Genomic DNA, 27,535 nt, shown 5'->3' on the forward strand with positions numbered 1-27,535 from the left:
TTTTATCATTGCGAATGAACAAATGTAGATAACGTGCGCAAATGTATGATGGACTGGGGTTTAGGCAACACTAGCTATCTCAGGTTTTACCTAGAAGAGCTGTCCCCTTAAACTTATATCATCTTCACTTAATCATTTTCTTAACGGTTAGGCAGTAATAGCTGCATGACCTTTACATTTTTCAATCCTAGCGAGATGTATTAGCTAATAGCACAGAATAAATATGCAGAGCCTAACCAAAAAGCTCGGTCTTTGGCTCGTAGTCGTCATATGTGCTTGATAAATGCACCACAGGCCACCCACCCTTTCAAAGGGCTCCGTTATTTCGAGGCAGTTTGGCAGACTGAAATGGCAGACTGCAATGGTGGACAGCAATGCAGCTAATTGAAACACGAAGCTTGCTTTGCCAAGCAGTGGATGGCTTGGCTTGTCGCCGTTGTCATCTGACTCGCCGAGAAAAAGAAAATACATCTCAGATGGTCTATTTCGATTCGGGGCCACCCAGATCATCGGAATGAGATACCTTACATCGTACGACTGAATGCTTTCTTTATTTAGTACCTTTGGGGAGGCCCCATACGAATGCGTTGATAGAAGGACACCTTCAAATATTTTAAGGGAGGGCGCTCTTCGTACACTGCGTCACACACTGACTCTAGAGCAGGTCATCTTCTTCCATGAAACTAGGAACACTATTGACGTATGAAATTTGCATGGGAAGAACGACGCTTAGTTTTGAAGCGCGAAAAGTACTTAAATAAGACGCTGTATGACTCAGTTCATTCAGATTTGTACTATGACAGAGGATCAACGACAGTTAGAGAAATCCTACAGTAGCAAAGCGTTCAGCTTAGTGCTATATTGCGGTAATCTTATTTTGCAGCTGTTCAGTCAACTTCACTTCGTGAACTACACTACTATGCGGTACTGTTTCGAAAGATGCAGCCAATATCAAAGATGTTCACGGTTTGCAGATAGCTTATAAGGCGTGCGAAACCTTATCGGTCCAAACCTTTGAGGCTCGAGGTCAAGAAACCTGTTATGTGTACTGCAAATAATCAATTGCTTTCTGCCTATTTCACACACTCAGAAGGCATATTTCTGCGAATGCAGGGAATGTATTTTTATTTGTTAAGAACGTGTCAGGAATTTGAGCGAGAAAATAAACTATGAGGTCAGTAGGTGCAGATACTTGGACTTCTAACAATTTGTTATTTTGTTAGTGTGGCACTTTGTACAATTATTAAGGGGAGAAACAAATGCGAATCATTCCATCTCATCAATCATTTGGTAGTGCTTCTGTTAGACAATTGACCCATTTACAATCAAAGAAGGAGATTGAATTCGTGCGCATGAGTTAAACATAATTCTTTTTGCCTAGACTGCAAGTTAGTTGTACTATCAATTGCTCGGTTACATTGTCAGTAGACACGTGCTTATAAAGAAAGCTAGAGCAAAAGTGAGGGTATAAAAGTAGCATCCTCCCCGGGAATAAATTATTGCTGGAGGTTAGCGCCTGAGCATGTCTGCTTTCTCTTCTACGTCGTTGTGCTTTTTTGCACAATAGCAAAAACTGCAATATGAGTTCAAATCCAGCATTAGGAGAACTGAAGGTTTAACTTCGCGGGAGCTTCAGGAAGTCGCATCCAACATTTGTCCTTTTGAGACTCTTACTGGCGGCTGAAGCTGTCTCACGAAACAAGTACAGTGATGTTGTCCAGCAAGCTCTATCCACTGCAATTATATACAGAGTATCGATCTTAAATTGTATAGAAATCTTAAACATAGCCTGGTACAGACTAAATAATTCTAGACCTAAAGCAAGTTTCTCTGGAATGAAATACTCTGAAATACTCTTGAAACGCAGGTATCTTCAATAGAACGTATTCTATAAAAGCAAACACCACTGACCTTACATTTCCTTGACCATCATGAAAACGTTAGCATTTGAGGAAAATACTACAAGTTCAAAAGATAACGCGTGATATTCTCAGGTTTTTAACCTCTACGATGGTACTTCAAAAGTGTATTTGCGATAGCAATTTCACCATCATGAGCAATGGAACATAAAGCAAACATGTCAATAATAAATTTATAATCAGCAATGAATTAGGTGATTGGGACAACCTTAAGAAATCCGGTACCCTGTAGTAAGCATCGCGCAAACCCTAAAGGGACTCAAAGAATCAAACAAGACGGCATGAAACCATTCTCGATACGTAATCGAAACACCCTATGCGTAGTAGATATCTGAATGCTGCATTTAAATAAAAGTTATTCAGGAAAACGGCAACAATTGACCGCTGCCTCTATCAGATAGTTCAGAAGGACGCAAACGTGATATGGCAGAGCTAGCACCAAAAACCACTTGACCAATTCAAAGACTGAGTCTCTGTCAGACCACACGGGCTCACTACGACGAAGAGATGGAGATGTTCGTCTGATGTGACGATTCACCTTAGGGTATCGAGCAATTCTTTCTAAACTGCAGGAACCAAATAGAGAGGTAGCCAGCGACACTTGCGTCGGGCAGAACCAAATATGGGAAGCAGTAAAGACCCTGCTCTAAGCTTTGCAAGGAGTCAATTAAAAAATATATGAAGGGAAGAACGTTACCTTCCGTCACTGACCATAAACCACTGTTTTGCACACTGTGTCCGGCGAAGCTTGTGGCACAAAACCGCTATTAACGAATACCCAAGTGTTACGTGAACATGCTACCTGTGGTACCAGGTGGTACATGTTACAGGAATAACCAGGTGCCTCATGTTACAAGGCTGTAACAGTGAACAGTGTCTACAGGTATCGCAAGCACTATCGAAACCCCAATCTAGTGGGAATTATTTCCGAACAGTCCAACCGCAGAAGCTGGGCTGATTGCCATTTGAAGAAAACAATGATGAACCATGGCCTCCTTATGGTGTGTAATTGTTTGAAACATTCTCAAGACTCCGTTTATTTAAAAAAAGGTAGCATGTCTGACACAATAAGACAACTTTCTACAAATGTTGTCCGCGGCAGTGAAGTATGCCACATTGCAGAAACTAATTCACGAGGAGTTAATTGTTTACTCAGAGACTGAAGCCACACTGGCATTTCATCATGACTGCCTCACGCTGGAACCTCTGGTAATGATACCTAGCGTAGCCCAGCCTCACATTCTGGTACTGTTGCATGCAGGCCATCCCCGAGGCATGGTAGCCCTAAATAAGTGCGCAAGAAGCCACATCTGGTGGTCAAAAATTCGTACGATAATCGAAATATCTTTGCAATAGTGTCGTCAACATCAATCAACGCCGAACAGCCCACCCAAATTTTCATTCCAACCTGGGACCGTCCGCAGACAATACGGCCCAGACTCCACGTTGGCATAGTGGGGCTACTAAACAGGCTGTGAAAGTACTTGTGAACGCTTGTAGAAATTGTGTGGAAGTCTGTCATGGCACCCTAGCAAAATCCGCATTTGTCACTTTATACTCCCAAGTCTCTTCGCTATGTTCGGCAAACCACGTAAAATCGTCTACTACAAAGGAAGAACATTTATTTCTAAATATAAAAAGTAGTTCAAATGGCGTACGTGCGATTAACTCCATCGCAACTCAGTATAGCAAGAAACGACAGGCACACCGCTACGCCGCAAAACTACGGAGAACACTGATGATGAAGGAGAACACTTGGAATATACAGTGTGGACTAGCGAGGTTTCTGTGCGACACACAACAATTTACACAGCTACAGGAATGAAAACCGCGAGGCAATTTCTGTCGAGAACTTTTGGCTCCTCTTGACCTTCTCTAGCCACGAAAGAAAACAAAAGTCAAGTAACGTTCATGGAGACACTACAGCCACCATGGTTCTGCTCAGTATGGCGCACAAGAATTACCCGGCAGTTTCGCACGAATACAGAATAGATTGTAGTGCAAATACTGCAGCACACTGCAGCAACAAGTTGGTTTGTAAAATGTACCAATGGTAACGTTGCGCGTCTCCTTAATAACATTAGAAAAACAAGTCAGACAAGACAACACAGTACTGCTGAAACATTGGTGCGCATCAGACAACTTCTTTGATACAGCAGCCAAGGGTGTCGGCTATTCCTATGCTTTCAGACTCGCGGGGCGCCCAAGGCAGCACCTCGGCTTTACCATCCACCTTGATGCCACAAGTAGAAACCACTCAGGCTACCAGAGGCTAAGGTGACCCCAGACCCGAACAAAATTTCGTCTAAGGAAGTTACAAATATTCTGTGTTCTAAGAATGAAACAACAATGAAGGGCACGGGCGCGAAGGAGCCTCACGTGATGAAGGCGAGCCAGCGCTACGTCCAATGCTGGAGATATTGCCGGCTTATATCCTCCTCAATTAGTGTATATAAAAGATTGCCGTCAGGCAACAACTGCTTTCTAGACGCAGAAACATGCTTATTCTACGATGTGTATTAGTGTACTGATCATGAGATGTGCTGGATAAACAATTCTTCAATACACTCTGCATAATTTACAAGGCGTGTTATTCAGTTTGAGAATTTAAACGCATAATGCTGAAATGTGCGCAAAGTAGAGCGTATATGTGAATCTGCTCGTTACTTCTCGTATACTTATTCCCCAAATTTATTTTCAAAATTTTCATCCAGAAGCTTCAAAGTTTATGCTGCAGCTCTTCGTTCTGTTTTTGTCATTCAATGAATTTGTAGAGTTAGATACCGCCCCTCAAGATTACTCGGAATGTTTATTTATTGACCATGTAAAGCCACATAAATATAAAGCAGCAACGAATCAGAATAATTTATCGAACAGCCTAGAGAGGATAATATACTGATGCGGATAATTATCGAAAAGGAACTCAAGATTTGCATGCAGTTTTAGAGGATGAAATTAGGAACCAGTTTGACGATATTTAAATATTTAGCATGTATGAAAATTTGTTCTTTCAGTAAAATGTTACGCCTATCATGCACATAGAAATGTGGTCGGCGTGGCCAGAACAAAGGCAGTTCATGACATCATTCTTAACTCCAGAACACTGTAGAGCCGCTGAGCCGCAGAGGTTAGATATTTTAAAGCGAAAGCTTTACTGGCCGCGAACTAGCTATTTCGCCGTGTCGGTGCTCCGAGGAGGCACATGACGCCTCAACGCGCACCTCGCCGCAGATATTTCTCTCTCTCTCTCTTACGCTCTCTAGTCACTACTGCGCATGCGCCACTAGTAGCACCGAGCCACAGGTGTTCCGCCTCTGCGCAGTGCGGCGGCTTTCCGCCGTCGCCGTTTGGTATGACGTCATGCCGCTTTCCTCGTTGTTGCGCTCGCCTCCACTCGCTTCGCCAGCTGCATCGCATCCCTGATAACATGTCCGAGGAATAAACAGATGAGCTAACGTGCGCCGCAACCACAGGTGAGGCGACAGTATGGAGGATAACAATTCTGATAAGCAGGAGGAGGCCTGGAATCGACATCGAAACGAAGTGAAGAGGAAACGAATCGCCCAGGAAACAGACCGACAGCGCGACGAACCACTGGCTAAACGCCGCGACATAGCTAGACAACCAGACTCACCTGGACTTCCAATCAAGATTAACCAAGGCTAACCATGCTATGCCTTAGCTTTCGCTACGTATACCCTGGCATAGCCGAGGTAAGCCACTGCCAACAATATGCGCGTCGATTCCTTGCAGACTCCAAAATGCAACCTTACCGAATGTAAAATATCCCATTGTGCTTTTAGGTCACGGTTTTCTATACCTGCTACTATGTTTGAAATTCTCCTCTGACACGTGTGACATTCTTTCTTCACCACTTGTGCAAGCAACCGACTATCGTGCATGCTGTAGCAAGGCTCGAAAACGCCTTGTGAATTTATTGAAATCAGGTTCAGTAAAGAGTTCTGGCACCAAGTTTGTTAGACGCGCATGAAAATGGCAACCTATATGTATATATATATATATATATCAGTGGTTGTGGAAGATGCGGTGACCACGGCTGCGCTTGTGTTCCCCGTGGTCCCTTCACGTTCGCCGTCGCCAGAACGCAGCATCGACCGCACAGGGGCCCAGCCCGTATAGAGACTGCTAGTACTTATTCAGAAAACTAAAAGCAGCAACCGACGGAGGTGCGTTGACACCGCTTCCCTCTGTCACGCGCACACCAGAAAACAGGAACACATGCGAATATCACTAGGTGACCGGGGATGCTCGCTATCAGAACGCTGGTCGATGAAGAGTAGCAGCAGGCGCGAGAGTATGCCCCTTCGTGCTCCCTCTCGCTTCAACGCGAACTAGGCACGCGTGAATACAGCGCAAACGAAGGAATCATCTATTTCGGGTCGGCTGGACTTCTAACCCAACAGATATCGCCTCCAAGGGAAGACGCTTGCAGTGCCACGGCTGAGCCACGCGCAGCCGCGGCCGCAGTAGAAGCAGCGAGGAGCGCTACCTCCAGCACACGTGTCCAGATGCCGCCGCCCGAGTCACCATCTTTTTCGGCTGACTTCTGAATTATGTCCACTGCACCTAGACAGCATGGCACGCGACTGTGATCTCATCATACTTACACTTTATACGGACTCTCGCGGTGACGCCTACGCCAACCCCGACAGAGAAAAATTCTCTCGCAGTGTCCTTATGATCGCTATTGCTCTGAAATGTTTTCATTGCAAATTGTTTCCAAAAACGTTCATGTAGCTTGCATTGAGCTTGAGAAAAAAACCTAGCCAATATTTCATGATGGCCTAGAATTTTTAGGTTGTCAACAGTGACCTATTATAGTACGATTGCAATAACAATAACAATAACAACTCCTAGCGCATTTCCGCTGCCGCCGTCGACGTCGCCATACTGTTCCGTATAACGTCCAAGTGCGATAACATCGTGGCCGCACGCCGTACGCTGTGGGTGCAAGTAAAAGCATGCGAGCTTGAGCCGAGAACTATGGCTCGATCTGGCGTGCTTGAGCGAGGAAGGCTGGTGGGAAGCGCGCCGTCTTCCATAACATGCAAAGCACCATGGTGCGGAAGGGGTGGCCGGGGGCGTTCTATTCCGGTGGCGGCTGCCAATTTGAAAAAGGTAGTGATCTAACAATAATAATGAAGATATTAACAATTAAGCTAATAATAATAATAATAATAATAATAATAATAATAATAATAATAATAATAATAATAATAATAATAATAATAATAATAATAATAATAATAATAATAATAATAATATAAACTAATAATAATAGTAGTAATAGTGTATTTTGGCAAAATACCGTTTGCCGTCACTTACCCTAAGTGACGGCAAACGACGTCATCTTGGTTCTGTCGAGCTACGTGGCACTCGCATAGTTCATTGTTTTGTCATAAGATACGTGGGGCAGCCTCGAAAGCTCATAGGAAATGTCCGTATTCTTTCTTTTCTATTTGAAAGTAAAACAATCACTATATATATATATATATATATATATATATATATATATATATATATATATATATAGGAAAGTTACGAAATCGTTTAAAAAGTACAATGAAATGCAAAAGTTAGTGCTAAAGTTTGTCTTGAATATGGTCAATACAGAATCAAAGCTATTCCTTCCCTTGTGTCTGACTAACTCCGGCAGCACTGACGTCTTTAGTAGCAAAGACGGATCAGGTGTCAATATGAGAAATATTTAGGTGTAGCAGTCAGCTCTGTTAAACATCTCTCAGACAATATAAAAGCCCCGCACCAAGCTCACGATCTGCACTGCACTCGCCACCTTCTCCTCACGTGTTACATACTCAATCCTAAAGGTAAGCCACGCCTTAACTTTCATACTCAGCACTAATCGGGCGTTTGGTTTGATAGCAGGAGAGGTTGCCTTTAAAAACTTATATTACACTTTTGGAGAGGAACGTTACATCAATGCTCGCTAGATAAGGCGACAATATCGTTTGCACCATTTTTTTTAAAGCTTTGTGTGCCTGTTTTTCCTGCTTCCTTTAAGTGTATATGCTATACCAAAGAAAGACAATTAAGCCAAAGAAAGCACAGGTGAAAATAAATGTGATTGATAGTATAAATGTGGAAATAACCAGGTAAAGGGAAATGAAAGCGGACCATAAGATGTTGCCGCAGGTCGGCACCGAACCCACATCTACCCATTGCTCGTGCGCTGGTTCAGCAGTTAGGCCACCATGACGGCCATCTTATGAGCAGCCTTTCTGGCTGTATTTCTAGAAGATCAGGTTTGGGAGTGTTAGCCAATGCCGCTTTAGTCCAAAGCAGCGAACATGAAATGTAATTATAATAGCAGGTGTCACGTAGCAAGTGTTGCCTGCTTTTCTCCCCATGCCTTTTCTCGCGTCCTCGCCTGTCTATATATGCTTCTGGGTTACAAAAAAAAAAGTTTGCCCTTGGTACTCCATGAAAATTCCTATTTCTTTACATCATGTGTCACACTAAAATAATAGGCGGGGCCTGTTTACGCCAGTTTCATTTACTGTACAAGTGGCGACACAATGAATTGGGGAGCTAGAGGTCCCCAAACGTGGCACAAGGTGCTGTAGAGTTGAGACAGTAATCTTGTTGCATGACAAACCAGCTCGACCAACCCGCCCCTATAAGAAGCATTTGTTATACTATGTATTTTTAGCAGAACCCAATTATACGTTTTTTTATTTATTTTCAGCGCAGATTCTATTTCTACGAATGTTTCTAATTGAATGCACGATATTCATTTATTCCAACTTTCGAGGTAAAGTCGACCATTGCTGACTATGCTGTAGGTTACAAAGAAGGAAGAACCGTTTCAGAATGTAATTGGTGTCAGGCATTTGTCAAAATGATTTAGTTCTTGCGACACGAAAGAAAATTACCCGCCGTGGTGGTGAAGTAGTGGTGAATTGTCGAAACACATTGATGTCACCTATAACAATGCCCTTAAAAGACTGGGTTACTTACATCGTCTTGCTCCTCAAGAAACTAAACTTCTTACATATAAAAACCCTCATTGGCCCCAACCTCGAAGATGGCTGCGTTATATAGAATACATATAAACACTGTGATGTCAAAAGACTAGAATCAGTGCAAAAGAAGGCAGTGCGTTGTTTGTAGAAGATATGACAAGGAATTTCACTGTCTAACTCTCACGTCCTGCTTAGTCTCGCTGATCTTGCACAGCGTCGCGAACTTGAATGCCATAAATTCCTTCACATGTTGATCAATTCTCCTCGCCTCTCCTCTCTAGTGAACTATTTGACTTTTTCCAAACACTCATGTACGATGGACGAGGAGTCGCCATGCTCTAAATATATCAACCTTTTTTGCACGCACTTATTCCTTTCAACACAGTTTTTTTTCATCAACAATTGAAGTCTGGAATTCATTACCGGGTAACGGCCGTTCAGTACCACCGTTACAATTCACGCAAGCTTGTTTATAAATGTTCGTGCATTTATTGTTCATCTCACCCCTGCAAAAGCCACATCGAGGCTGCAGTATGTATGAATAAATAAATAAATAAATAAATAAATAAAAGTAGGATTAGCCTTGCGCTGTTAACCCGAGGGAACGGAATGAAGTCGCAACTGTGGCAGTCGCATTTCGTTATGTGCGACACGCAAAAACTCCAGCGAACTGTCTTAGCTGTACGGTAGAGAGCAACAAGCGGCTTAACATTAAATCTGAGCAGAAGCAAACCGCTGCGTAAGGGGTGTTCTGTCTGCGGTGGCTGCTTTCATTGGCGCCCACGCGTCACCCACGTGCCACGCCTCATGATATTCCTATTAACGAGGCAGTCACACCACGCATTGCTCCGTTTGCAGCGTGCCGCATGAGACAGGTTGTCCCCGCCAGCCAGTGTATTGCGAAATGAAAACACGCGTACAGTTGTGCTGAAATTTGGCACTCAGAAGTATCGCAATCGTCGGTGCATAGTTTTTTCATGTTGCTCATACAGCGTCAATATCTTGCGTATGTGATAATTACAATGCGAAATCCCTTTATAGCTAACTCTATCGTAATTCTCGAACATAGTGACTAGCCCTGTACTCACTCGTTCTTTCATTAAGCTGAATGGCACGGTGCTGATGCAGTCACAGTAGTTTCGGCACCTACCGCGGATCAGCTTGATCTGCACTGTCCTATTGTGGGAAGTTTGTCATTTCTTGTATCATGCACCAGCAATAAATTCAATTATTATGTCTACCTCGGCATCGCATGTCACTGTATGCATTATGTGTCAAATAATTATTGGGGCATTATCGCCAGTCATGCGCACAATTTTCCCACGGTGTTCGCCAAATGAAGAGCACAGTTCACTGGCTACCACAGAGTACGAAAATGAAAGACCCTCAGCGGCCAGGAGACACTGACAGTGCCGAGCAGCTGCACTCTAACGTACTTTTTCTAATGAACTTGTAACGATACTCATACAACCCAACAAGTGCTTACGAAAGCAATTTTAAAAATTGGTGTTCACTTCAGTGCCACCAAGCAACTGATGGTATTTCGTGCCGCGGCAAGCGCTCAAATTCATCATGTATGATGATTAGGGTTAATGATTACATAGCAAAATTTTTAGTTTTACGGTCCGTCATTTTCACCGTCAGGAACTAGCATAAGGATGTGCTCCTCCACAGCCAAATGCACTGGTTGGACTGCGGCAACCGCTATTTGTTTTTGCGGAAACATTCGGCTTGAAGGGCGCATGCACTGTGTGGGTTACAAACCGATGCGGATGCTATGAGGACAGCATCCAATCAAGCTAATGAGTGGTGTCTCAAAAAGGGGAAGCCGCAGTATCTGTCAATGCTCTTTAGCGCTATCCCCTTGATGGCGTGGCACTTTTGTGCACTTTTCAATATTTCGCTGGTTTACCTTAAGTTACCAAAAGAGTCATATTTAACAGCGCAAGGGCGTTATAAATGAGGAGTAAGGGTATCCCTGCAACATCACTGTTTGTTGTAGCATGCGAACTCTCAGGAATGAAGTCATGTTGGGGTTATCAAACGTATATGGTAGATAGTGGCACGTGTACCGTTATCGGGCACGATAACTGCGCCGTGTCGGGCAAAGTTATAGTTTTTTTAGAGGAGAGAAATGAGCAAAGAATATGTATTCATTCTGAGAAGAACCAAGTGTGCACAGCTCTCGCCAGGAAATAAAGGCACTGGAAGTTTATTAGCCAACGCCGCTGCAAATCGACTTTCTGAGCGCCTGCCATAGAGACATGCACAAATTTCTAGCGGTTCGACGAATACAGATACTAAATCAGTGACATGCTCACCTTACACATACCTTTGGTGCTTGAAGATCACCACGTTACTGGTTGATTTGACACTATCGTTTGCTACTCAATCCTGAAGTTTGCGATGCCTTTCGGAAAAGTAGCACCTTGTTCTGGAACGCAAGTTCATGCCAGCCAAAGGTGGCATATAACTACTGGTTCTGATCAGATTCCGATTGCGTTTTCACGTTATTGGCTGACTCCTTTGTGCTTATTGCATATTCTCAGAAGTCATCCTGTGTTTCAACATTCAGCAGGACTGGGCTGCTGTTGCAGACCTCCAAGAGCGCTATCACCTACGCGACAAATAGATTGTAAGTGGTATTAGCTGTGAGGCGATAAATAGTTAACAGTGCGATTTATCATTCTCACTTACTCGAGGTGTCTATACTGCTCGAAGTCTGGTCAGGATACGCAGTGGAAGTTCTGAGTATGTTGTATCGAATTTAATCAGAAAATTTAGGCCCAGTTTAGTCGTATTGCTTCCGATATCACCCGCTCCATTGCGGACCTTGTCACTGGCGCAATAATCGCAGCAGAGAACAACAAATACGCGTCAATCGGCCATGTAATTCGACATCACAGTGCTGCAGTGTTTCACCAGATTTATGTTACACCCTTACAAAAGTTTTAGCAACATTTTATAAACCGTCTTAAGACAAAGGTTACTAAAACCTATCGGCATTCTATAAACCTTCTTTAGACACCGTAACAACTTCCTACTAACCTCCTACCGACTATTGGGCACCGATATTGAATTAGAGCTGGGAGCGTGATGGATGTGCGTAACACCATCAGATGCACGACACATAAGCTCTATCATACCAATTCTCATCTATAAACAAAAGCTGTAAATCAACTTCAGTTTAATGAGCTTCGAAATTTGTATCGTGACCAGTACATGAAAGTTTCATGTGTGAAGTTTCTTAGGAAGGCAAGGTGCCAGTCGAAACAGTGATGCAGCTTTGCTTGGGCACAGGTAGTACATAGACGAGTTGTCTTATGTGTAGCACTTACGAACCAAGAAATGATACAAACAACATGTAAGCAGTTGCGCAGGCATTATGGACGTTCTACAGCAAAATTATAAAATATTTTTGCTGTGCAGGAAGACATTGTGAAAGTGAGCTTGTTACTAACATGCTAGCTTTCCACAAGACAGGACATTATATTGTCACGTGGTGGTGACGTTGAAGAACGCAGTAGTAATACTGTGAAAGACAAAACTAACTTTTATTGGGCGAACCTGTGCCCACAAAAACAGGCTACACTTATAGCACAACGATAGCGGCGAACACGGTCGGCGATCGTCGAAAATCTGATCAGCGGGTCAAGCGCGTCGGCTTTTATAGAGCAGTCGTCGAATATTCCAGACTAATCGTTCGGACCCGCGTGCCTTCCACAAAGTTCAACGCCATTCGCGTCACGCGATGAAATCGGATAATGCAAGGTTCGGCGACAACAGACAGCGGATAGAAGCGTCGATAACTTTCCAGAAACTTCGGATACATGCAGGCGCGTCCCGCGCCGTGCGATAACATTTGTTGGGCGGCGAAACGTGGTCACCCGATAAAGATAAGTACACGTGTCAATATTATCAGTGCATTCATATGACCAGGGCCTGTAGCGCAAAAATACATATGCTAACAGTAATGACAATTTTCTAGTTATGGTGGCAAAGCTTTCATTATAACAGCCTATTATAATCAGGTTATAGCTATTTGAGCAGGAAAGAAAGCACTACCTTAAGATAGCACTGAAATTGCCATGAAAGGAGTTTTGTTTAAACCTGCACAATGAATATTAAGATGCTTCTTTGTTACACACGTACCGAGTATGGCGTTGACCTTCTTGGAATCCAACGGATCTTTCTGTGGAAGACATTTGACGGCCGCCCAAAGAAGGACCTCCCTTCAAACTCTTCTTTTGAATAAGGAGCTTTAAGGAGGCCTCCCGCGAACTGAAAGCCTGAGTTGATAGCATCCTGGCGCAGCCTCTTCAGCAGGACCTTTTCAACATATACACCATCACCGATGTCTACCTGTGAAACAATAGAACCACAGATTCATTTTATACACTTTTGATCAAGGAATTCTTAGGAAATAGGTTAAGGCTTGCAAACACGGAAGTAGCTGCTTCTTGTTGATTCTGTTTAAAGGGACACTAAAGGTTAACATTAAGTCAAGGTGGACTGTTGAAATACCATCCCAGAAACCTCGAAACGCTTGTTTCCTGCGAAGAAGCGACTTATTTTAAGAGAAAATGCGTTCTGAAGCGTCTGCGTACCTCTATCGCAGTTCAAATCACCCGCCCTCCGATCGAGGAGTATTGACGTCATGGTCTCATAGTGACGTTGCGCCGTCGGTGAGTAAAACGGCTCCCGCAGACGGCGCTTCGGATTTTCTGCACAAAACGCAAACGCGCGGCCAGAAACAGAGTCAAGACAAAGCCGACAGCAGCGCAAAAGCGGAAATATGGTGGCTAGCGGAAGGGAAAGCGCACGACGATAAGCTGGTTCTTTATTTTATGACGCCAACTTCGACGCTCCTTGCAATGGATGACGCTGACAACGGCACATTAGCTCGCGATGCTGGGCTCGAGTTCAGCAATTTAAGCACTGATGAACGTGACGTGCTGTTGAGGGCTTGCGCTGCCGGCGTCGTTGCGTACTACTACGACGACGGCCTGCTTTGAAAGGCACTTCACGCGACTTCAGTAAGTCGGCGTTGAGCTCGTAATCCTCTAGACGAAAGTGCAACGAGCACACTACGTGATTTTTCGACTCTTTGCCAGCGGGCTGTGGCAGAGGTACGGCACTTAACCACTTCGAACGGAGAGGTTCACTCGTTGGCACACAGTGATAAGTAACGTTGGATTTGCCGCTGAAACTGCCCTTGGCCAAGTTCCGCGGACTGTTCGCGCATCCCGCGACATCACATGGACACGGCATTCTCGCTGCTTGTTCCAAATGCAAGTTTCGCGAGCCAGCAGGACCACCGACGCACGACGCGATAAACAAACAACTGAAACTCCAAAGCGCGCGCGGCGCAAAGTCGAGCGCGCAGAGTCGAGCGAAGACGAAACCTTTCGATCACCCATACTACTCAAGGGTAACGTCAAAATGTTTTTTTCTTAGAATCGAATAGAAGTAGACAAGTAGCGTTTTCTTCCGTCTTATAATTTAATGAAATGATCTTTTTAATACGAGTAGTTGAGTACTAGTGACATAAATTATGAAGAGGAGTGCTTTCGTCATCGGGCTAGTACCGCAATGTCGCTGGGGGGTCGCAAATTGTGTCGTGCATTTACCTCAATTTCTCGGTTACTAAAGCTCTGTCAGCTCTAAGACCGGGGTTGTTGGAGAAGTATGGGAGAGGCCTTTGCCCTGCAGTGGGCGTAACCAGGCTGATGATGATGATGATGATGATGATGAAAGCTCTGTTCGCGATTATATTGACGCGTTCTAGAGCATTGCTTTACCACTTTAACTTGACTTTCTGGTATACTTTAGTGTCCCTTTAAAGAACAAAGCAGCCTTACGTATACCATACATGCATTAGGCTGAGCTGTGTACTTTCGCCTAAGATTAGAAAGTATTAGGAACTTCAATGCGAAAGAAACACATGCATGTGCCTAGATCTAAGCAAATGCGAGCCACCCGTTGACACAGAGTGAGAGCTGATGCTGTTCTAGCGATTGAAAGCAGACATTGAAAGCTTCAAGCCTGATTGAGTATTGGGCCAAGGGTCAAGCTGTGCTTGATTAGTGACGCACGATTGCTCCAGAAATGTCAAAAAGATGCAATTGTCTTCGAATACAATTGTGTGACTTCCCCTTGCAGACATGCAGTTTTCAGTTTACTGGCTGCACTTGGGTGTAAACATTTTGTCTGACAATGTGAATAAACCGCATACACAAGCAGCACGGGGCACGGCAGCAGCAGACACGGCGACATGCTGAGCAATCCTTTTTGCTTTGCGCTGTAGGTTAGTGATTTTAAATGTGAACATTGTGACCGAAGTGACGACCGTTTTTTAGTGCTGCTGCCCTGCCCACTGGGTGTTCAGAGCTTTCTGTCTTCTGTTTTTTTCATGATCGAAATACCTGTTGTCTTGCGGCGATATTGAATCAAATCCTGGTCCGACAGAAAAAGAGATGCTAGTGGAAATACTATCTGGCCAGACCAAGATGAATTCAACTATGGAATGCCTGCAGGTATCCCAGAACGAGATACAGGACAAACTTTCCTCTTTAACTAAGCGGATTGGCAGTATTGAGAGGCAGTTATCCAGCCTAAAAGTCTTAGCCACGAAGGTACAAGATATGGAAGCCGCAATATCAGAACTTCAGGGGCAGCTTACTTCAGTTAGTAACCAGATGGACGACTTGGAAAACAGAGGCAGAAGAAATAACCTGATCATTTATGGTATAGAGGAAGATAGCATGGGGGGGGTAGTATGGTCAGGAACTGGAAATGAAATTAACCCATCATGTTTTTCAGAAAAAAATTTGGTTTAACAGTGAGTGGCGTCGAGCTATGCCATATACTGGCCGACTGGCAAGCAGGCCGAGTGCGACCAGTTATTCTGAAACTTCCCGACTATCGTGAAAAAATGTCAATATTACGATCATGTGATAAGCTAAAAGGCTCCGGAATATCGATAGCCGATGACTGTTCAAAGCGAGTTCGGGAGACACGTAAACAATTGTGGAAAAGTTGCGAGAAAGAGAAAGCTGACGGAGCCAAGGTGAAACTAATTTTCGATAAACTAAGCATTGATAACGTCTTATTTGGTTGGGACGAATCAAAGGGTTCTCGCTACAGGCTTTAAAAAATTCAAACTGACTTTTGACTAAGACATCTCGAACCTTGAAAGTATTAAATGTCAATTGTAGGAGTATACTCAACAAGACCACTCAGTTGGAGGCTCTTCTGGTCTTGCACAACCCAGATATAGTGGTCTTCACTGAGACTTGGCTTAATGACACCATCTTTGACAGTGAGTTCGTTCCCACTGGCTACAGTTCGTATCGAAAAGACCGTGGTGGTAGAGGTGGGGGTGTTAGCATTCTTTTTAAATCATCCTTGCGAATTTTTTTAATGCTTGAAATACCCAATGTAGAGTGTATTTTCTGTACAGCTTACCATGCAAATGGTAAATATGTTATTGCAGCAATATACCGACCCCCTAATTCTACCATTGCCGTATTTGACGAGCTTAGGCAATTTTTGTAAGCGAATGTAAAACCCGGTAATCGTATTATATTATCAGGAGATTTTAATTTGCCTAGTGTCGACTGGCAAACATGCTCACTTAAAAAACATGACCCTCTAGGGGAAGCTATGCTGGACATTGTTTTTGCTTTTGACTTATTGCAAATTGTGGAACAAAACACACGAATTCAAGGCAGTTCTCAGTCAATGCTTGACCTTTTTTTTTGTCAGCGGATCCATTAGTGCCAAAACGAATTGCGAGATAGTACCTGGCATATCGGATCACGAGGCTGTACTACTCATCGTTAAAGACACCGTGTAAGATAAGAAATCTGAATGTTCACCTTACCAAAATTTCTCTCGAGCCGATGATGTATCAATTATTGATATACTTTCGCTAAATTTCGATGTATTTTCAAGTAGCATGGAAGACGTAGTGTCGTTGTGGTGCAGGTTTAAAAAAACAGTTAAAGAGTGCATTGACCGCTTTGTCCCGTTGTCGACTTAAAAGAAAAATCGCAATAATCCCTGGATCTCCCGCGAGACATTGAGGCTCCAAAGGAAACTGAAACGCGTAAAGAAACAATTTAAAATTGAAAACGTGCAGTCAGTAAAACAAAAGATCGACATTTCTTCTCAGCTCAAAAGTCAAGTGCATGCCGATAAACAGCGCTACTATGGTGAATCGCTACCAAGTTTCACAACCACGGCTCCAGAGAAATTTTGGTGTTCTATTTCTCCGACCTCCAAGGAATGTGATTTATTTGATGTTGATGGTAAGGCAGTTCACGAAAGCAAAGAAATAGCAAATGCGTTTAACAAACACTTTAAGTCCGTCTATACAAATGATAATGATGTAATACCACCTTTCGAAATGTGTGTGCCGCCAATACCCGATGTTCAGATAAGCGAACCATGCTCAACATGCTTTTACAATTCAACACTAAAAAATCTTCTGGCCCGGACAACATTTCAAACACATTTTTAAAACGGTATGCAAAATGGGCATCAAAGTACTTGCACGTTCTGTTCACAAGGTCATTGTGCGAGGAAGAAGTACCGAGTGACTGGAGGACTGCCAGAGTGAAGCCATTACATAAAACAGAAAAAAAGCACTGCATTCAAAACTACCGGCCAATTTCTTTAACATCTGCAGTATGTAGACTTTTGGAACACATAATCCATAATCATATCTCAGAATTCTTGGAAAACAATAATGTACTACCAAAGCATCAACACGGATTCAGAAAAGGCTACTCTACAATTACCCAAATAGTTTTAACAGTGCACGACTTTGCGAAAGCAATTAACAATGGGAAACAAATAGATGCTATTTTCATGAACTTTTCAAAGGCTTTCGACAGAGTCTCTCACAAAAAACTACTTTACAAATTGAGCAAGATACTGAAAAACTCCAGACTAATTAATTGGTTCACAGCATACCTTGATAGCAGAGAACAATTTGTTGTTTTTAATAATCATGCTTCTGAACGACTTCCGGTAGGCTCTGGTGTTCCCCAGGGCTCGGTCCTTGGACCTCTCTTGTTCCTTTTATTCATTAATGATATGCTGCATGGTATTCCTGTTATGGCTAAGCTTTATGCAGATGACTGTGTATTGTACTCGGAGATAGACAATATTACTGACCAGGAGTTGCTGAATGATGCTTTTCGACAAATTGTCGACTGGTGCGCTACCTGGCATATATCAATTAATTTCGAGAAAACAGTTTTTATGTCCACCTCACCTAAGAAGCATAAACTAACGTTTCGACACGGTATTAATAATATAATTATATCCGAAGTAACACATTATAAGTATCTAGGACTCTGGATCACAAATGACCTCACTTGGGCTAAGCACCTTGAATATGTAGTATCTAATGCTAACCGCAAGCTTTATTTTTTAAGGAGGGCTTTGAAACTTTCTACTCCCACTGTACGCCTACTCGCATATAAAGTTGTAATTCTGCCGATGCTAGACCATGCATGTGTAATTTGGGACCCTTTTACTAAAACTGGCACTAACAAGATAGAAATGGTGCAAAGAGAAGCAGCTTGTTTCATTTATAACAACTTCGGATGCACTTCAGTGACAGACCTCTTAACAAAAGCAAACCTGCCACCATTAATGCAAAGAAATCGTGTATCACGACTAAAATTTCTTTTTCAACTTATTAACGGTGATTATAAGACAGATCTCACGGGAATAATTACTTTTTCATCTGGTTATGCTACTAGACAGCGACATAGCCGAACAATAACCCCATTTAGTACACGTAATAATTGTTTTAAGTATTCCTTCTTTCCCCGAACAGTCGTTGAATGGAATCCTCTAACCAATGACCAAGTTTTAAAATCATCACTTTCGGCGTTTGTTTCAAGTATTGAGTAACAATTTGTTTTCTTGCTGTGCCACTGCTATGTTCAAGCTCTGTTAACCTGATTTGTATTGTTTTCGTTGCCTATGTATTACATATGTATTGTTTCCCACCCTGCTAAAATCCCCAATGGGGATTTCAGTATCGATAAATAAATAAAAATAATAAATAAGCATTTTCGTAGCATCGTCTTTAATAGGTACTGATACCTTCAATATAGAACGCTCTGTATATTGGGCCTCATCAAACTAATTTCATAAAAGGTCTCTCAAGGTAAAAGCATAGAATTTTAGTCATTAGAAGACAGGTGAAATGATGTAATTATTGCAATTATTACACAATATTAAATTTTAGACAGCTCATCCCATTGAGAAGTTGATGCAAGCAGTTTGTACATGCCACATAAGCATTTAGATATCAAAAATAGGGATTAGAGAAAACCTTCACCTGGAGGTTCATTAGTGGAAGCAGCCATGCCCTCGAGGAGAAATAACTTTTTAATTCTGTAGGCAGAAATAAGGTTCGAGTATAATATTGACACATATTTGTACCCATACATATATGTTATCTCTGTTGTAAACCTTTTTTTCATGTATATGCAGTGTGTGTTTGTAACATCTCATTGTGCACGAAATCAAATCCATAAGAACCCAACTAGAAGCTAAACATACAATAGAGCAATCCCAGTGACAAGCCATGCTAAAGTAACGAGACAGCCTTCCCAGTAGCAAACCGTATCAAAAATTTTACTGACATGAATTATAACGTTTGAAAGATAACATGTGTGTATGAATGTTATCTACATTAGGGCGATGGGCAACATTAAACAATGGCTGCACCAACATCAGAACGATGTGGATAACAAATGAGTGGCATCAAATGCTTTGGCGAAGCATGAAGCAATGACTAAACACAATAGTGACTGGATAGTGTCTAGCATAATCGGAAGGAAAGGAATTGGAAGCCATGCCTGTAATCGGATTCCCTAGAGATGCAATTAACAGGACACGCGCTCATCTGAAACCAAGGAACCAGCCCTCTTATGCTAGCACATACTTAAATATGCACTTCTACTTTTTTTGCCCCATTGTGAACAAGGCGTCCATATGGAAACCGAAATGTATTGCTTTTAATGTTGTATTTGGTTGGTCTATGTATTTGCTTCTCATGTTTCGTACCAGCCACAAAGGCTTCCGCGAAGCCCTTGGCGCTACAATATTTGTGCGAAAGCATTGCTTAAGGCAATTTTCCCTAAACCATGTCTTTAGGTGGTAGAACACATTTTTCTAGACGCTTAGAGCACATTATTCGCAGCACGAAACCTCAATTCGTGGTTCTTAAAAAGGCAATTTGGCTAGAATAATATAGTCTGTGTGGAGTAAAACTCAAAGGAGGCTGCTTTAGGTAAATTCATTAAATTGAGGGTACTCCACCAAAACATAAAATTCGTGATCAGCCACTAGAAATCCTAAATGTAGCAATACAGTAAAATGATTGCATATTACATAATTGTATCCTTCATCTCGAAAGGCAATGCGTTTTGTACGCATCTTTGTGAAAGCACACAGATCAGGTGCTTTATCGTCGTGCTGTCCAGCTTCCAGCAATGCAGGAGGTTCCTCAGGGATGTAGGGATGCCTCCAGAATCCGTATAACCCTCCAAAGTAAGAAATGTTTAATTTATTGCGCTGTGAACCTGAAAATTTGTGATTTACCCGCGTCATGTGGAATTCCAAAGAGAGCCTCACACAGGCAGCTGCATGAATTTGCGTTTGGTTGTACAAATGTCTCTTTGCTATATCTCAGGAGGTTATACTGCTATATTGTAACAAGTGAAATTTCAGGAAGGAACGAAATCAGCAGCAACAACAGACTACCAGAAAAATCAAAAACAAAGCTCAAATATGCATTAGAACAATAGAGCATTGAATAAAAAATATTGAGCACATGAAAAGCATTCTGAAAGCTAGACCGCAATTTTGTAGCGATGCTATTCCTTTTCGCTGTTCGTTAGTGGTCTGACCGACGCCCCGGCCCGTGCTACGTACTGGAGCAGCCGGCCGTAAGCGGTCGGCGACAAGAGTGGTATAGAATCGAGGGCTAAGTATCGCTGCAAAGTCGCAGTCCTTACTTTATTACGCACTGCCGTAACCTACGATTGCAAGAGCTGACATCCCGTTCTTAAGATACGGTTGGCCTATGTCTTTCTTAAATGCCGGCGTCCCTGTGAAGTGTCTCGATTAAAAATAAACCACGTTAATGTAATATCGGCCTATAGCTGTTCTGCAAAACTGAAGACAAATACGCGAAGACACTCAAGAGCATAGTACACACACGTTCTCGCGACGCGGACCTCCAAACCGAACTGTATACATATACAAAAATTTTCATACAAGGTTCTATTTGCTGAAGCGTCAAACATAGCAATCGTGTGCCGACGCGCGAAGCCCATGATACATCGACGTATACATTACACACGTGCTGTACTTGCGGGAATGCCTATATAGCGAATAACTTCCTGCCAGGAAACTACCGAACGAACAGCAACTTTCACTGTTTTCATAATTGTGTGCCCATTCAGGCATAGCAATCAAGGCAGGTAGCATATATTTCACAGCAGAATGCAACTACGCTGTAACATCAAAGGAAGCTTTCGTGAAATTGTTCGCTAAATGTGCACAGCAGCATGGCCAACCTACGATCGGAACGCGCTTTGCTCTAGCTTTTACGCAACGCTCATTACGTAAATCATAAGCTGCAAGAATGCGCGCAAGCGCCAAACTTGCTTACCATTTAAGACTTGGCAAACGCTCGTTCGTCTCACAGGTACCGAGGCACCGACGTTTTTCTGGCGCAAGCATAGTAGAATTTCCGATGAACTCCTGCTCCGCAAAAGCACAACCTTGAACAAATCCTTACATACACTACGATTCGAAGCCCCAGCGCCAGACTTTACACGAGAGCGCGGGCAGGCAGCTCGGCAAAACAAAGGCAGCTCGGACGGGTGCTGTAGTAGGACACTCACTGTCGACACTGGTGGATCGCACGGAACAGACGGCGAACTAATGGCGTACACGAGTCCGGAGAGTTCTCGATGCTTTATGCACACGACAAGGAGCACATTTTGTCTGGGCACTTCCCAAATATAACTCAAATACCGCCTTACTGCAAGGAGCATTCAGTAAAACCAACGTGGTATGTCGACCAAACAAATGTTGCAATAGCGCCAATCTGCGGATGTCGGAAAAATGTATGTCAGAAAATTGCGTGTTTTTTCCTAATAGCAATTGGTAGGGACCCTTTAACAAATTTATTGGGTCCAAAAGTGCGTACTATGTAAAAATGTGTACTTTGTGTGATACGAAGTTTAAGGAAATCTGTGTATATATATATATATATATATATATATATATATATATATATGTAATGTGTATATATGTATACACGAAGTGGATGTGGCCTTCAAGGTTCGCAACCCCTTCAGGCGCATGCAGTTTCCAAAAGCACGGCCTTCGAGATCGGGCATTGTCGCTCAACGGAAGCCGTAGCTGGGGGGAGGGCACGCATTTAGGCTCCCATTGTTGGTTTTACAGTACCTTGGTAGGCTTCCTCATTTATGAACCATATACAGGGACTTAAGCTGAACCATGAGCGAGAAAGCAGGAGACACACGGTACGATTCGGCGTCCGATCCGACGTGTGGCGCGGCATGCTCCGGCGTGCGGCACACGACGATTCGGCGCACACGCTGCGTGCATCCGAACGGTCGAGCGGCGCGTTATCACCGCCCTATCCAGCCCCCCAGCTTGAGTTCATATCCACGTCGAGAAACGCAATATGAACAACTCTGCACAACACTGCTTCGCTTTAGGCGAACACTGTGAACAAAATTATGCCCCTGCGAGTGACAGAACCCTTCACGACGGCGCGTTGTCCACGGACGGCTCTGGTAACAGCGAGCGATACGGCCGCTAGGCCTAGATAGGCGGACGCTGCGGCCGATGGCGCTTGCGATCCAGCTCGAGCTCGTCGAAGAGCGCTTATTTTTGCCAAAACAATTAACACTGTGCAGTTAGGGAACCCGTAATAAAATGCCGTTGGTTTACTCGAAGCAGTCGTTGCGAAGGGCAAACGTGCAAGCGAAGCGAGCAGCCTCGCTCAGACGGTCGGTGTGTGCCGTATGCCCGCGGAAATGTCCTCGCCTCGCGGCTCCCGATTTCGTAAGTAGCTTAGTGCTAGTGTACTAGGCACTGCTTTGCCTAATAAGCACACGTTCAAGCTAATTTTGTTGAACTGGTAACTATTTCATGCCGGAAACAAACTGCAGCAGGCAAGGAAAAAAAAAGACGGCGAGAAACCGGCCTGCCAGCGCCGCCTCCGTGGAGGGAATTTCAGAGAACGTCACATGCCAGCCGTGCTATCATTGGCTGCGGCCAAAAGACGATGTGGTCAGTGCGGTTGTCCGACGCATCGGACGATGAAGAACTGCCCGGTTTGTCGCACGCCGGACGTACGATCCGGCGCTTCGTCACGGCAGAACACTTCGATTCCGGCTGCCGTTCCGGCGCGTCGGACGCCGGATGGCACACCGAATCGGACCGTGTGTCTCCCGCTTTAGTTGGCGCACACGAGCCGATCAGCGCGCCGTCGGTGCAGCTCCGTCTGCTTGCAATCGTGGATGGCCTACGGGCTTCTTTGACACCTACTGAGCACAAATTCATGATCACCGCTCATATACACGCTTCCTATGGCGCTAGCTGTCGTGTTCTCGAGAATAAGTACCTTCATCTTTTATTGTGGTATAAAGTTTGTAAACAGGGATAAGGTGTCTCAGAAAGGCTGGCGAACGTTTCGATAGGAGGACCTATCTTCGTCAAAGGCGGCCTCATCATCCTCGGCGTGTTAGTTTTATCATGTCATCAACCAATACACAAAACACATTATGCCACCAGCTAACCTTAATTCTTAACCTCCCCTACTCTTCCATTTGGAAAAAAATTTTTCCTGCCTACTGCTCAATTTAATGTACTCTTTTAGGTTTTTGCGTATATATCAACTGTACGACCCCCTTCTTCCATGTACACTTGCCCCCTCCCGCTTCTGCGTGCGTCACCCTCCTGTTTGTTATTCCGGTTTCGGTCCCCCTCGCCTTCTATTTTCCCGCCCTCCTTCATTTTTTTTAATCTAATTTTTTGAAACCCCTTCATCAACGCATTCCGAAGTCAATATGCCTTTTTCGACGCCTCCACCCAGAGCATCGCCATTTCTGGATGCCGCCGTAACGACACCTACATTCAGCGAATGGGGCAATGCCCGTTGAAAGACCATGCCGCTGCCTTTCAGTCAACCCATACATTTCACCGCAGACACCTCGTCGCCATCTTAACTGTTTCAAAATTACTCGACGTATTGCTGCTATGCTACTGAATTTACTCTTTCAATCATGTTTTTTTTGTGTTTTGTGTTACTCGCGCAGTGACCGCCTAACCGGCCCTTCTAATGCCACAAAAACATGCCGCCAACGACTCCCCCTGAATGCTTCCTAACCTCTCGCATCCCCAACACGCTCCCAAGCCCCCGTCTTTCTTAAAAGTTTGTTTTTCTCTTCCTTGTTCTTTCTCTCTCCCCTTTTCTTTCTGTCTTGGTGGCGCCCAGGATTCCCCCCCCCATTTCGTTTCTTTTTCCTTTTTTGTTCCTGCTTTTCTTTCTTTTATTTTCTCCCTGTGTTCCCAGTCTCCCGCTCTAGTCCCCTCGTCTTGGGAACGAAGCTCGCAGACGTCGGACGACAGCGCTCGTTTCCTCTGATAGTCTCTCTCTTTAAAACCAGCTGCCAGCGACAACACCCACACGTGACGTCACTGCACTAACCCTATAAAACTAACACGTCGAGGATGACGAGGCCACCTTTGACGAAGATAGGTCCTCCTATCGAAACGATGGCCATCCTTTCTGAGGCACCTTATCCCTGTTTACAAACTTTATAACACAGTGTGCTATTCCATCTGTAAGCCCCTTTCCTGTTTTTGGACTCATGTTTAATTGGTGAAGCCATATTTCCTCTTAGCGTCCGCTGTTAGAAGCAATTTTTTCTATGAACATTCTACTATCACCTGTTACTGGGAAGTTGATTAAAATTAGGAAAACAGTTCGTGTGCAAAAAAATTTTATGCAGCCAGTCATTGCATATTCCTTCACAATTAAGATTACGTCATCGGTTCATCTTTCAATAAATCATTTGTACAAACTTTCTAATAACCTGTGTTACTAGAAGGTTGAACGAAAATGAAGCAAATTTACACCTGTGTATGAATAAAGACTGTCTTGCACCAGCCATGTTCACTGAATAGTTAAAAGCTCATTTAATAATATTCATGCACGGTTCTGTAACTTGGGCTACTTACTTAAAAAACATAATTATTTTTATTGACTTCCTATTGAACGGTGTTTCTAAAAAATTAAAATAGCGCATATTAACATTCTAGTGACTTTTTTTAACATACTGAAAAAAAAGTAACCAACTTTCTTTTGACAAACATTACTAACAAGTAAAAGTCTATGGGATGTTACGAAAGTTGATAGAAAGTTGATAAAAGTTCTAAAGAAAGTCAGGAAGCATTTTTGTGTAGGCAGTGTTTCACCACATCGTCGCAGGCTGATTCAGATACACACTCATGAACAACTTGAGGATGACCTCATACAAACTTTCCGAAGACATTTGTTGTGTGCCTCAGAAAGCTGAATAACGTCACAAATAGACAGTCGTTTATCGGCTACAGACAGACAGGCAAGAAACTTTAATTCGTCCTAACGGACTACGTTGTCATAGTCGCGGGCCGCAGTTGCGCCGGGGGCGGAAGACCGCGTTCTTCAACCCTGTCGCAGGCCCTTTGGACAGCCCAAAGCTAGGCTTGAAGGTCGTCGCTCTTGACGGCTTCATCGCAGTCTTCTTGCCTGTTGAAAGGCGAGTGGCGTAACACAGTACATTGCCAGAGCATGTGGTTCAAGGTGGATCGTTCCTCGCCGCAGTCTGGGCCGCGGGGATCCGCACCCGGGGTGTAGTGGCTCAGCATTGAGCGAGAGGAAAGGAGCCCGTCTGCAGCATTCTCAGCACCGAGGCCTGGGGCCTGCCTCAACGAGGAGGTCCACCACGTAGCGTGAGGTCTCACGTTCCGTGCCCGCGAAGGAGGATCCTCTCTTGGGGTTGGAAATCCAACGGAGGCATGGACAGAGAGGGACAGAATGACCAGATACTGTGATAGTACAAAATTTTATCAAAACTCAAGGGGGTTTTATCCTCCCCCTAACCCCAACTCGTCAGGGCCCGAGCGGTAGACTGGAGGCAGCTGCAAAAAAGACCTTCCCCAACTCCTTCCATCTCAGGATATATCCGGACGTCTACTCAGATGACAACTGCAAACTATGCAGCAGGGCTCACGCATCTCTTAGACACCTTCTCTGGGAATGTGAAGTTATATGCAAAGAAAATGCAGGTTCCCCAGAGTAAGCTGCGGCGCGATGGACGGCCGCGTTGCGCAGCTCAAACCTCAAAACTCAACTATGGGCCATCCAGCAAGCCCGTGAAGCGGCTAGGAGACAGGATCTCCGGACCTCCACGGGGGCGGCATAGGCCCAGGCCACGAATTTGCCGGATTGTTAATAAAGTTGCTACCACCAGCACCACCACCATTATCTGGTAGTGAGTAGTGATCTAGTGGAAAGTAAGCAGCGGGTCCATGGCTGGGTCGATCCCCTGCGAAGCCGGTCCCCTCGGACTGGCGCGGTTCATGAGACCTCGCGCGTGGTCTTAGGCCAGCTCATTGGGATTGATCGAGCCGGGGGATACACTCCGACCCATGTGAGCCAGGAACCAAGGGATGACATGACGGGCCGTGCCTGTCTTGTGGGTCCTCAACACCGCCGCCGCCTCGTTCGAGACCGAGCCGGCGAGATAGGCCATCGCCGCCGACCTGGAGTCCGTGAAGATCTGCGTGTGCCCAGGGTCGCACAGAGCCAGCGCCACTGCGACTTGCTCTGCGACGGACGCCGTCGATCGTTGGATAGACGCCGCATTCTTGCCCTGGGCGTCAACCACCGTGGCCACGTACGAGTTTGATCAGGGATACCGCGCCGCGTCGACAAAGGACGTGAGCTCTGGGTTCTGCAGGGCTGTCTTGATGAGTGCTGGGGCTCTGGCTGCACGCCGGGCCTCGTTGTATTGTGGATGAACGTTCCACGGGAAGGGGGAAACTCGAAAGGCTTCCCTTTCACCCTGGCATAGCGGGACGGCGCACGACTTCTCGGCCATGGCTGCCAGACCCGCGATCTCGAGTATTCGGCGGCCGGCCTTGGTGGTAGAGAGGCGAACGATTTGTGCCGTTTTCTGCGCTTCGACGACTTCGCTCAGGGTGTTGTGGACCCCGAGTTGCATCTACTTCTCCTTGCTGGTCGTCATGGGGATGCCGAGGACTCGTTTACTACTCTTCCTGATGAGTGCGTCGACCTTGTTCTCCTCCGACCGTGATCAGTTTAGGGCAGAAGCCACGTAGTTGATATGGCTCATGATGAAGGCTTGGTAGATCCTTATGAAGTTGTCTTCGCTGATGCCCCCCCTCCTGCTCGTCACTTGCGAAACGAGTCTGAGCATGTTCTCCGTCTTCGCACTGAGGCGCGCGTTCGTTTGCGCGTTGCTGCCCTTT

General features: G+C 44.5%; 1 protein-coding gene across 2 annotated transcripts in view; it reads left to right on the top strand.

Moving 5' to 3' along the window:
- The first annotated feature begins 7,690 nt into the window (after positions 1-7,690).
- The window catches only part of LOC142591139 (uncharacterized), a 33,665-nt gene continuing 13,820 nt past the window's right edge, over positions 7,691-27,535 (top strand). Inside the window, exon 1 of one of the 2 annotated variants that reach the window (XR_012830354.1) lies at positions 7,691-7,768. Coding sequence is in view for 1 of the 2 variants with exons in the window: in XM_075703517.1 (XP_075559632.1) it covers positions 20,446-20,503 (58 nt within the window). In the remaining variant the exon portion in view is untranslated. Of the gene's footprint in view, positions 7,769-20,407; positions 20,504-27,535 lie in introns of those variants that run through there. The other variant, XM_075703517.1, reaches the window with a different exon arrangement.

The sequence above is a fragment of the Dermacentor variabilis genome, chromosome 8, assembly GCF_050947875.1.
Source record: "Dermacentor variabilis isolate Ectoservices chromosome 8, ASM5094787v1, whole genome shotgun sequence".
In the NCBI taxonomy this organism is placed as follows: Eukaryota; Metazoa; Arthropoda; class Arachnida; order Ixodida; family Ixodidae; genus Dermacentor; species Dermacentor variabilis.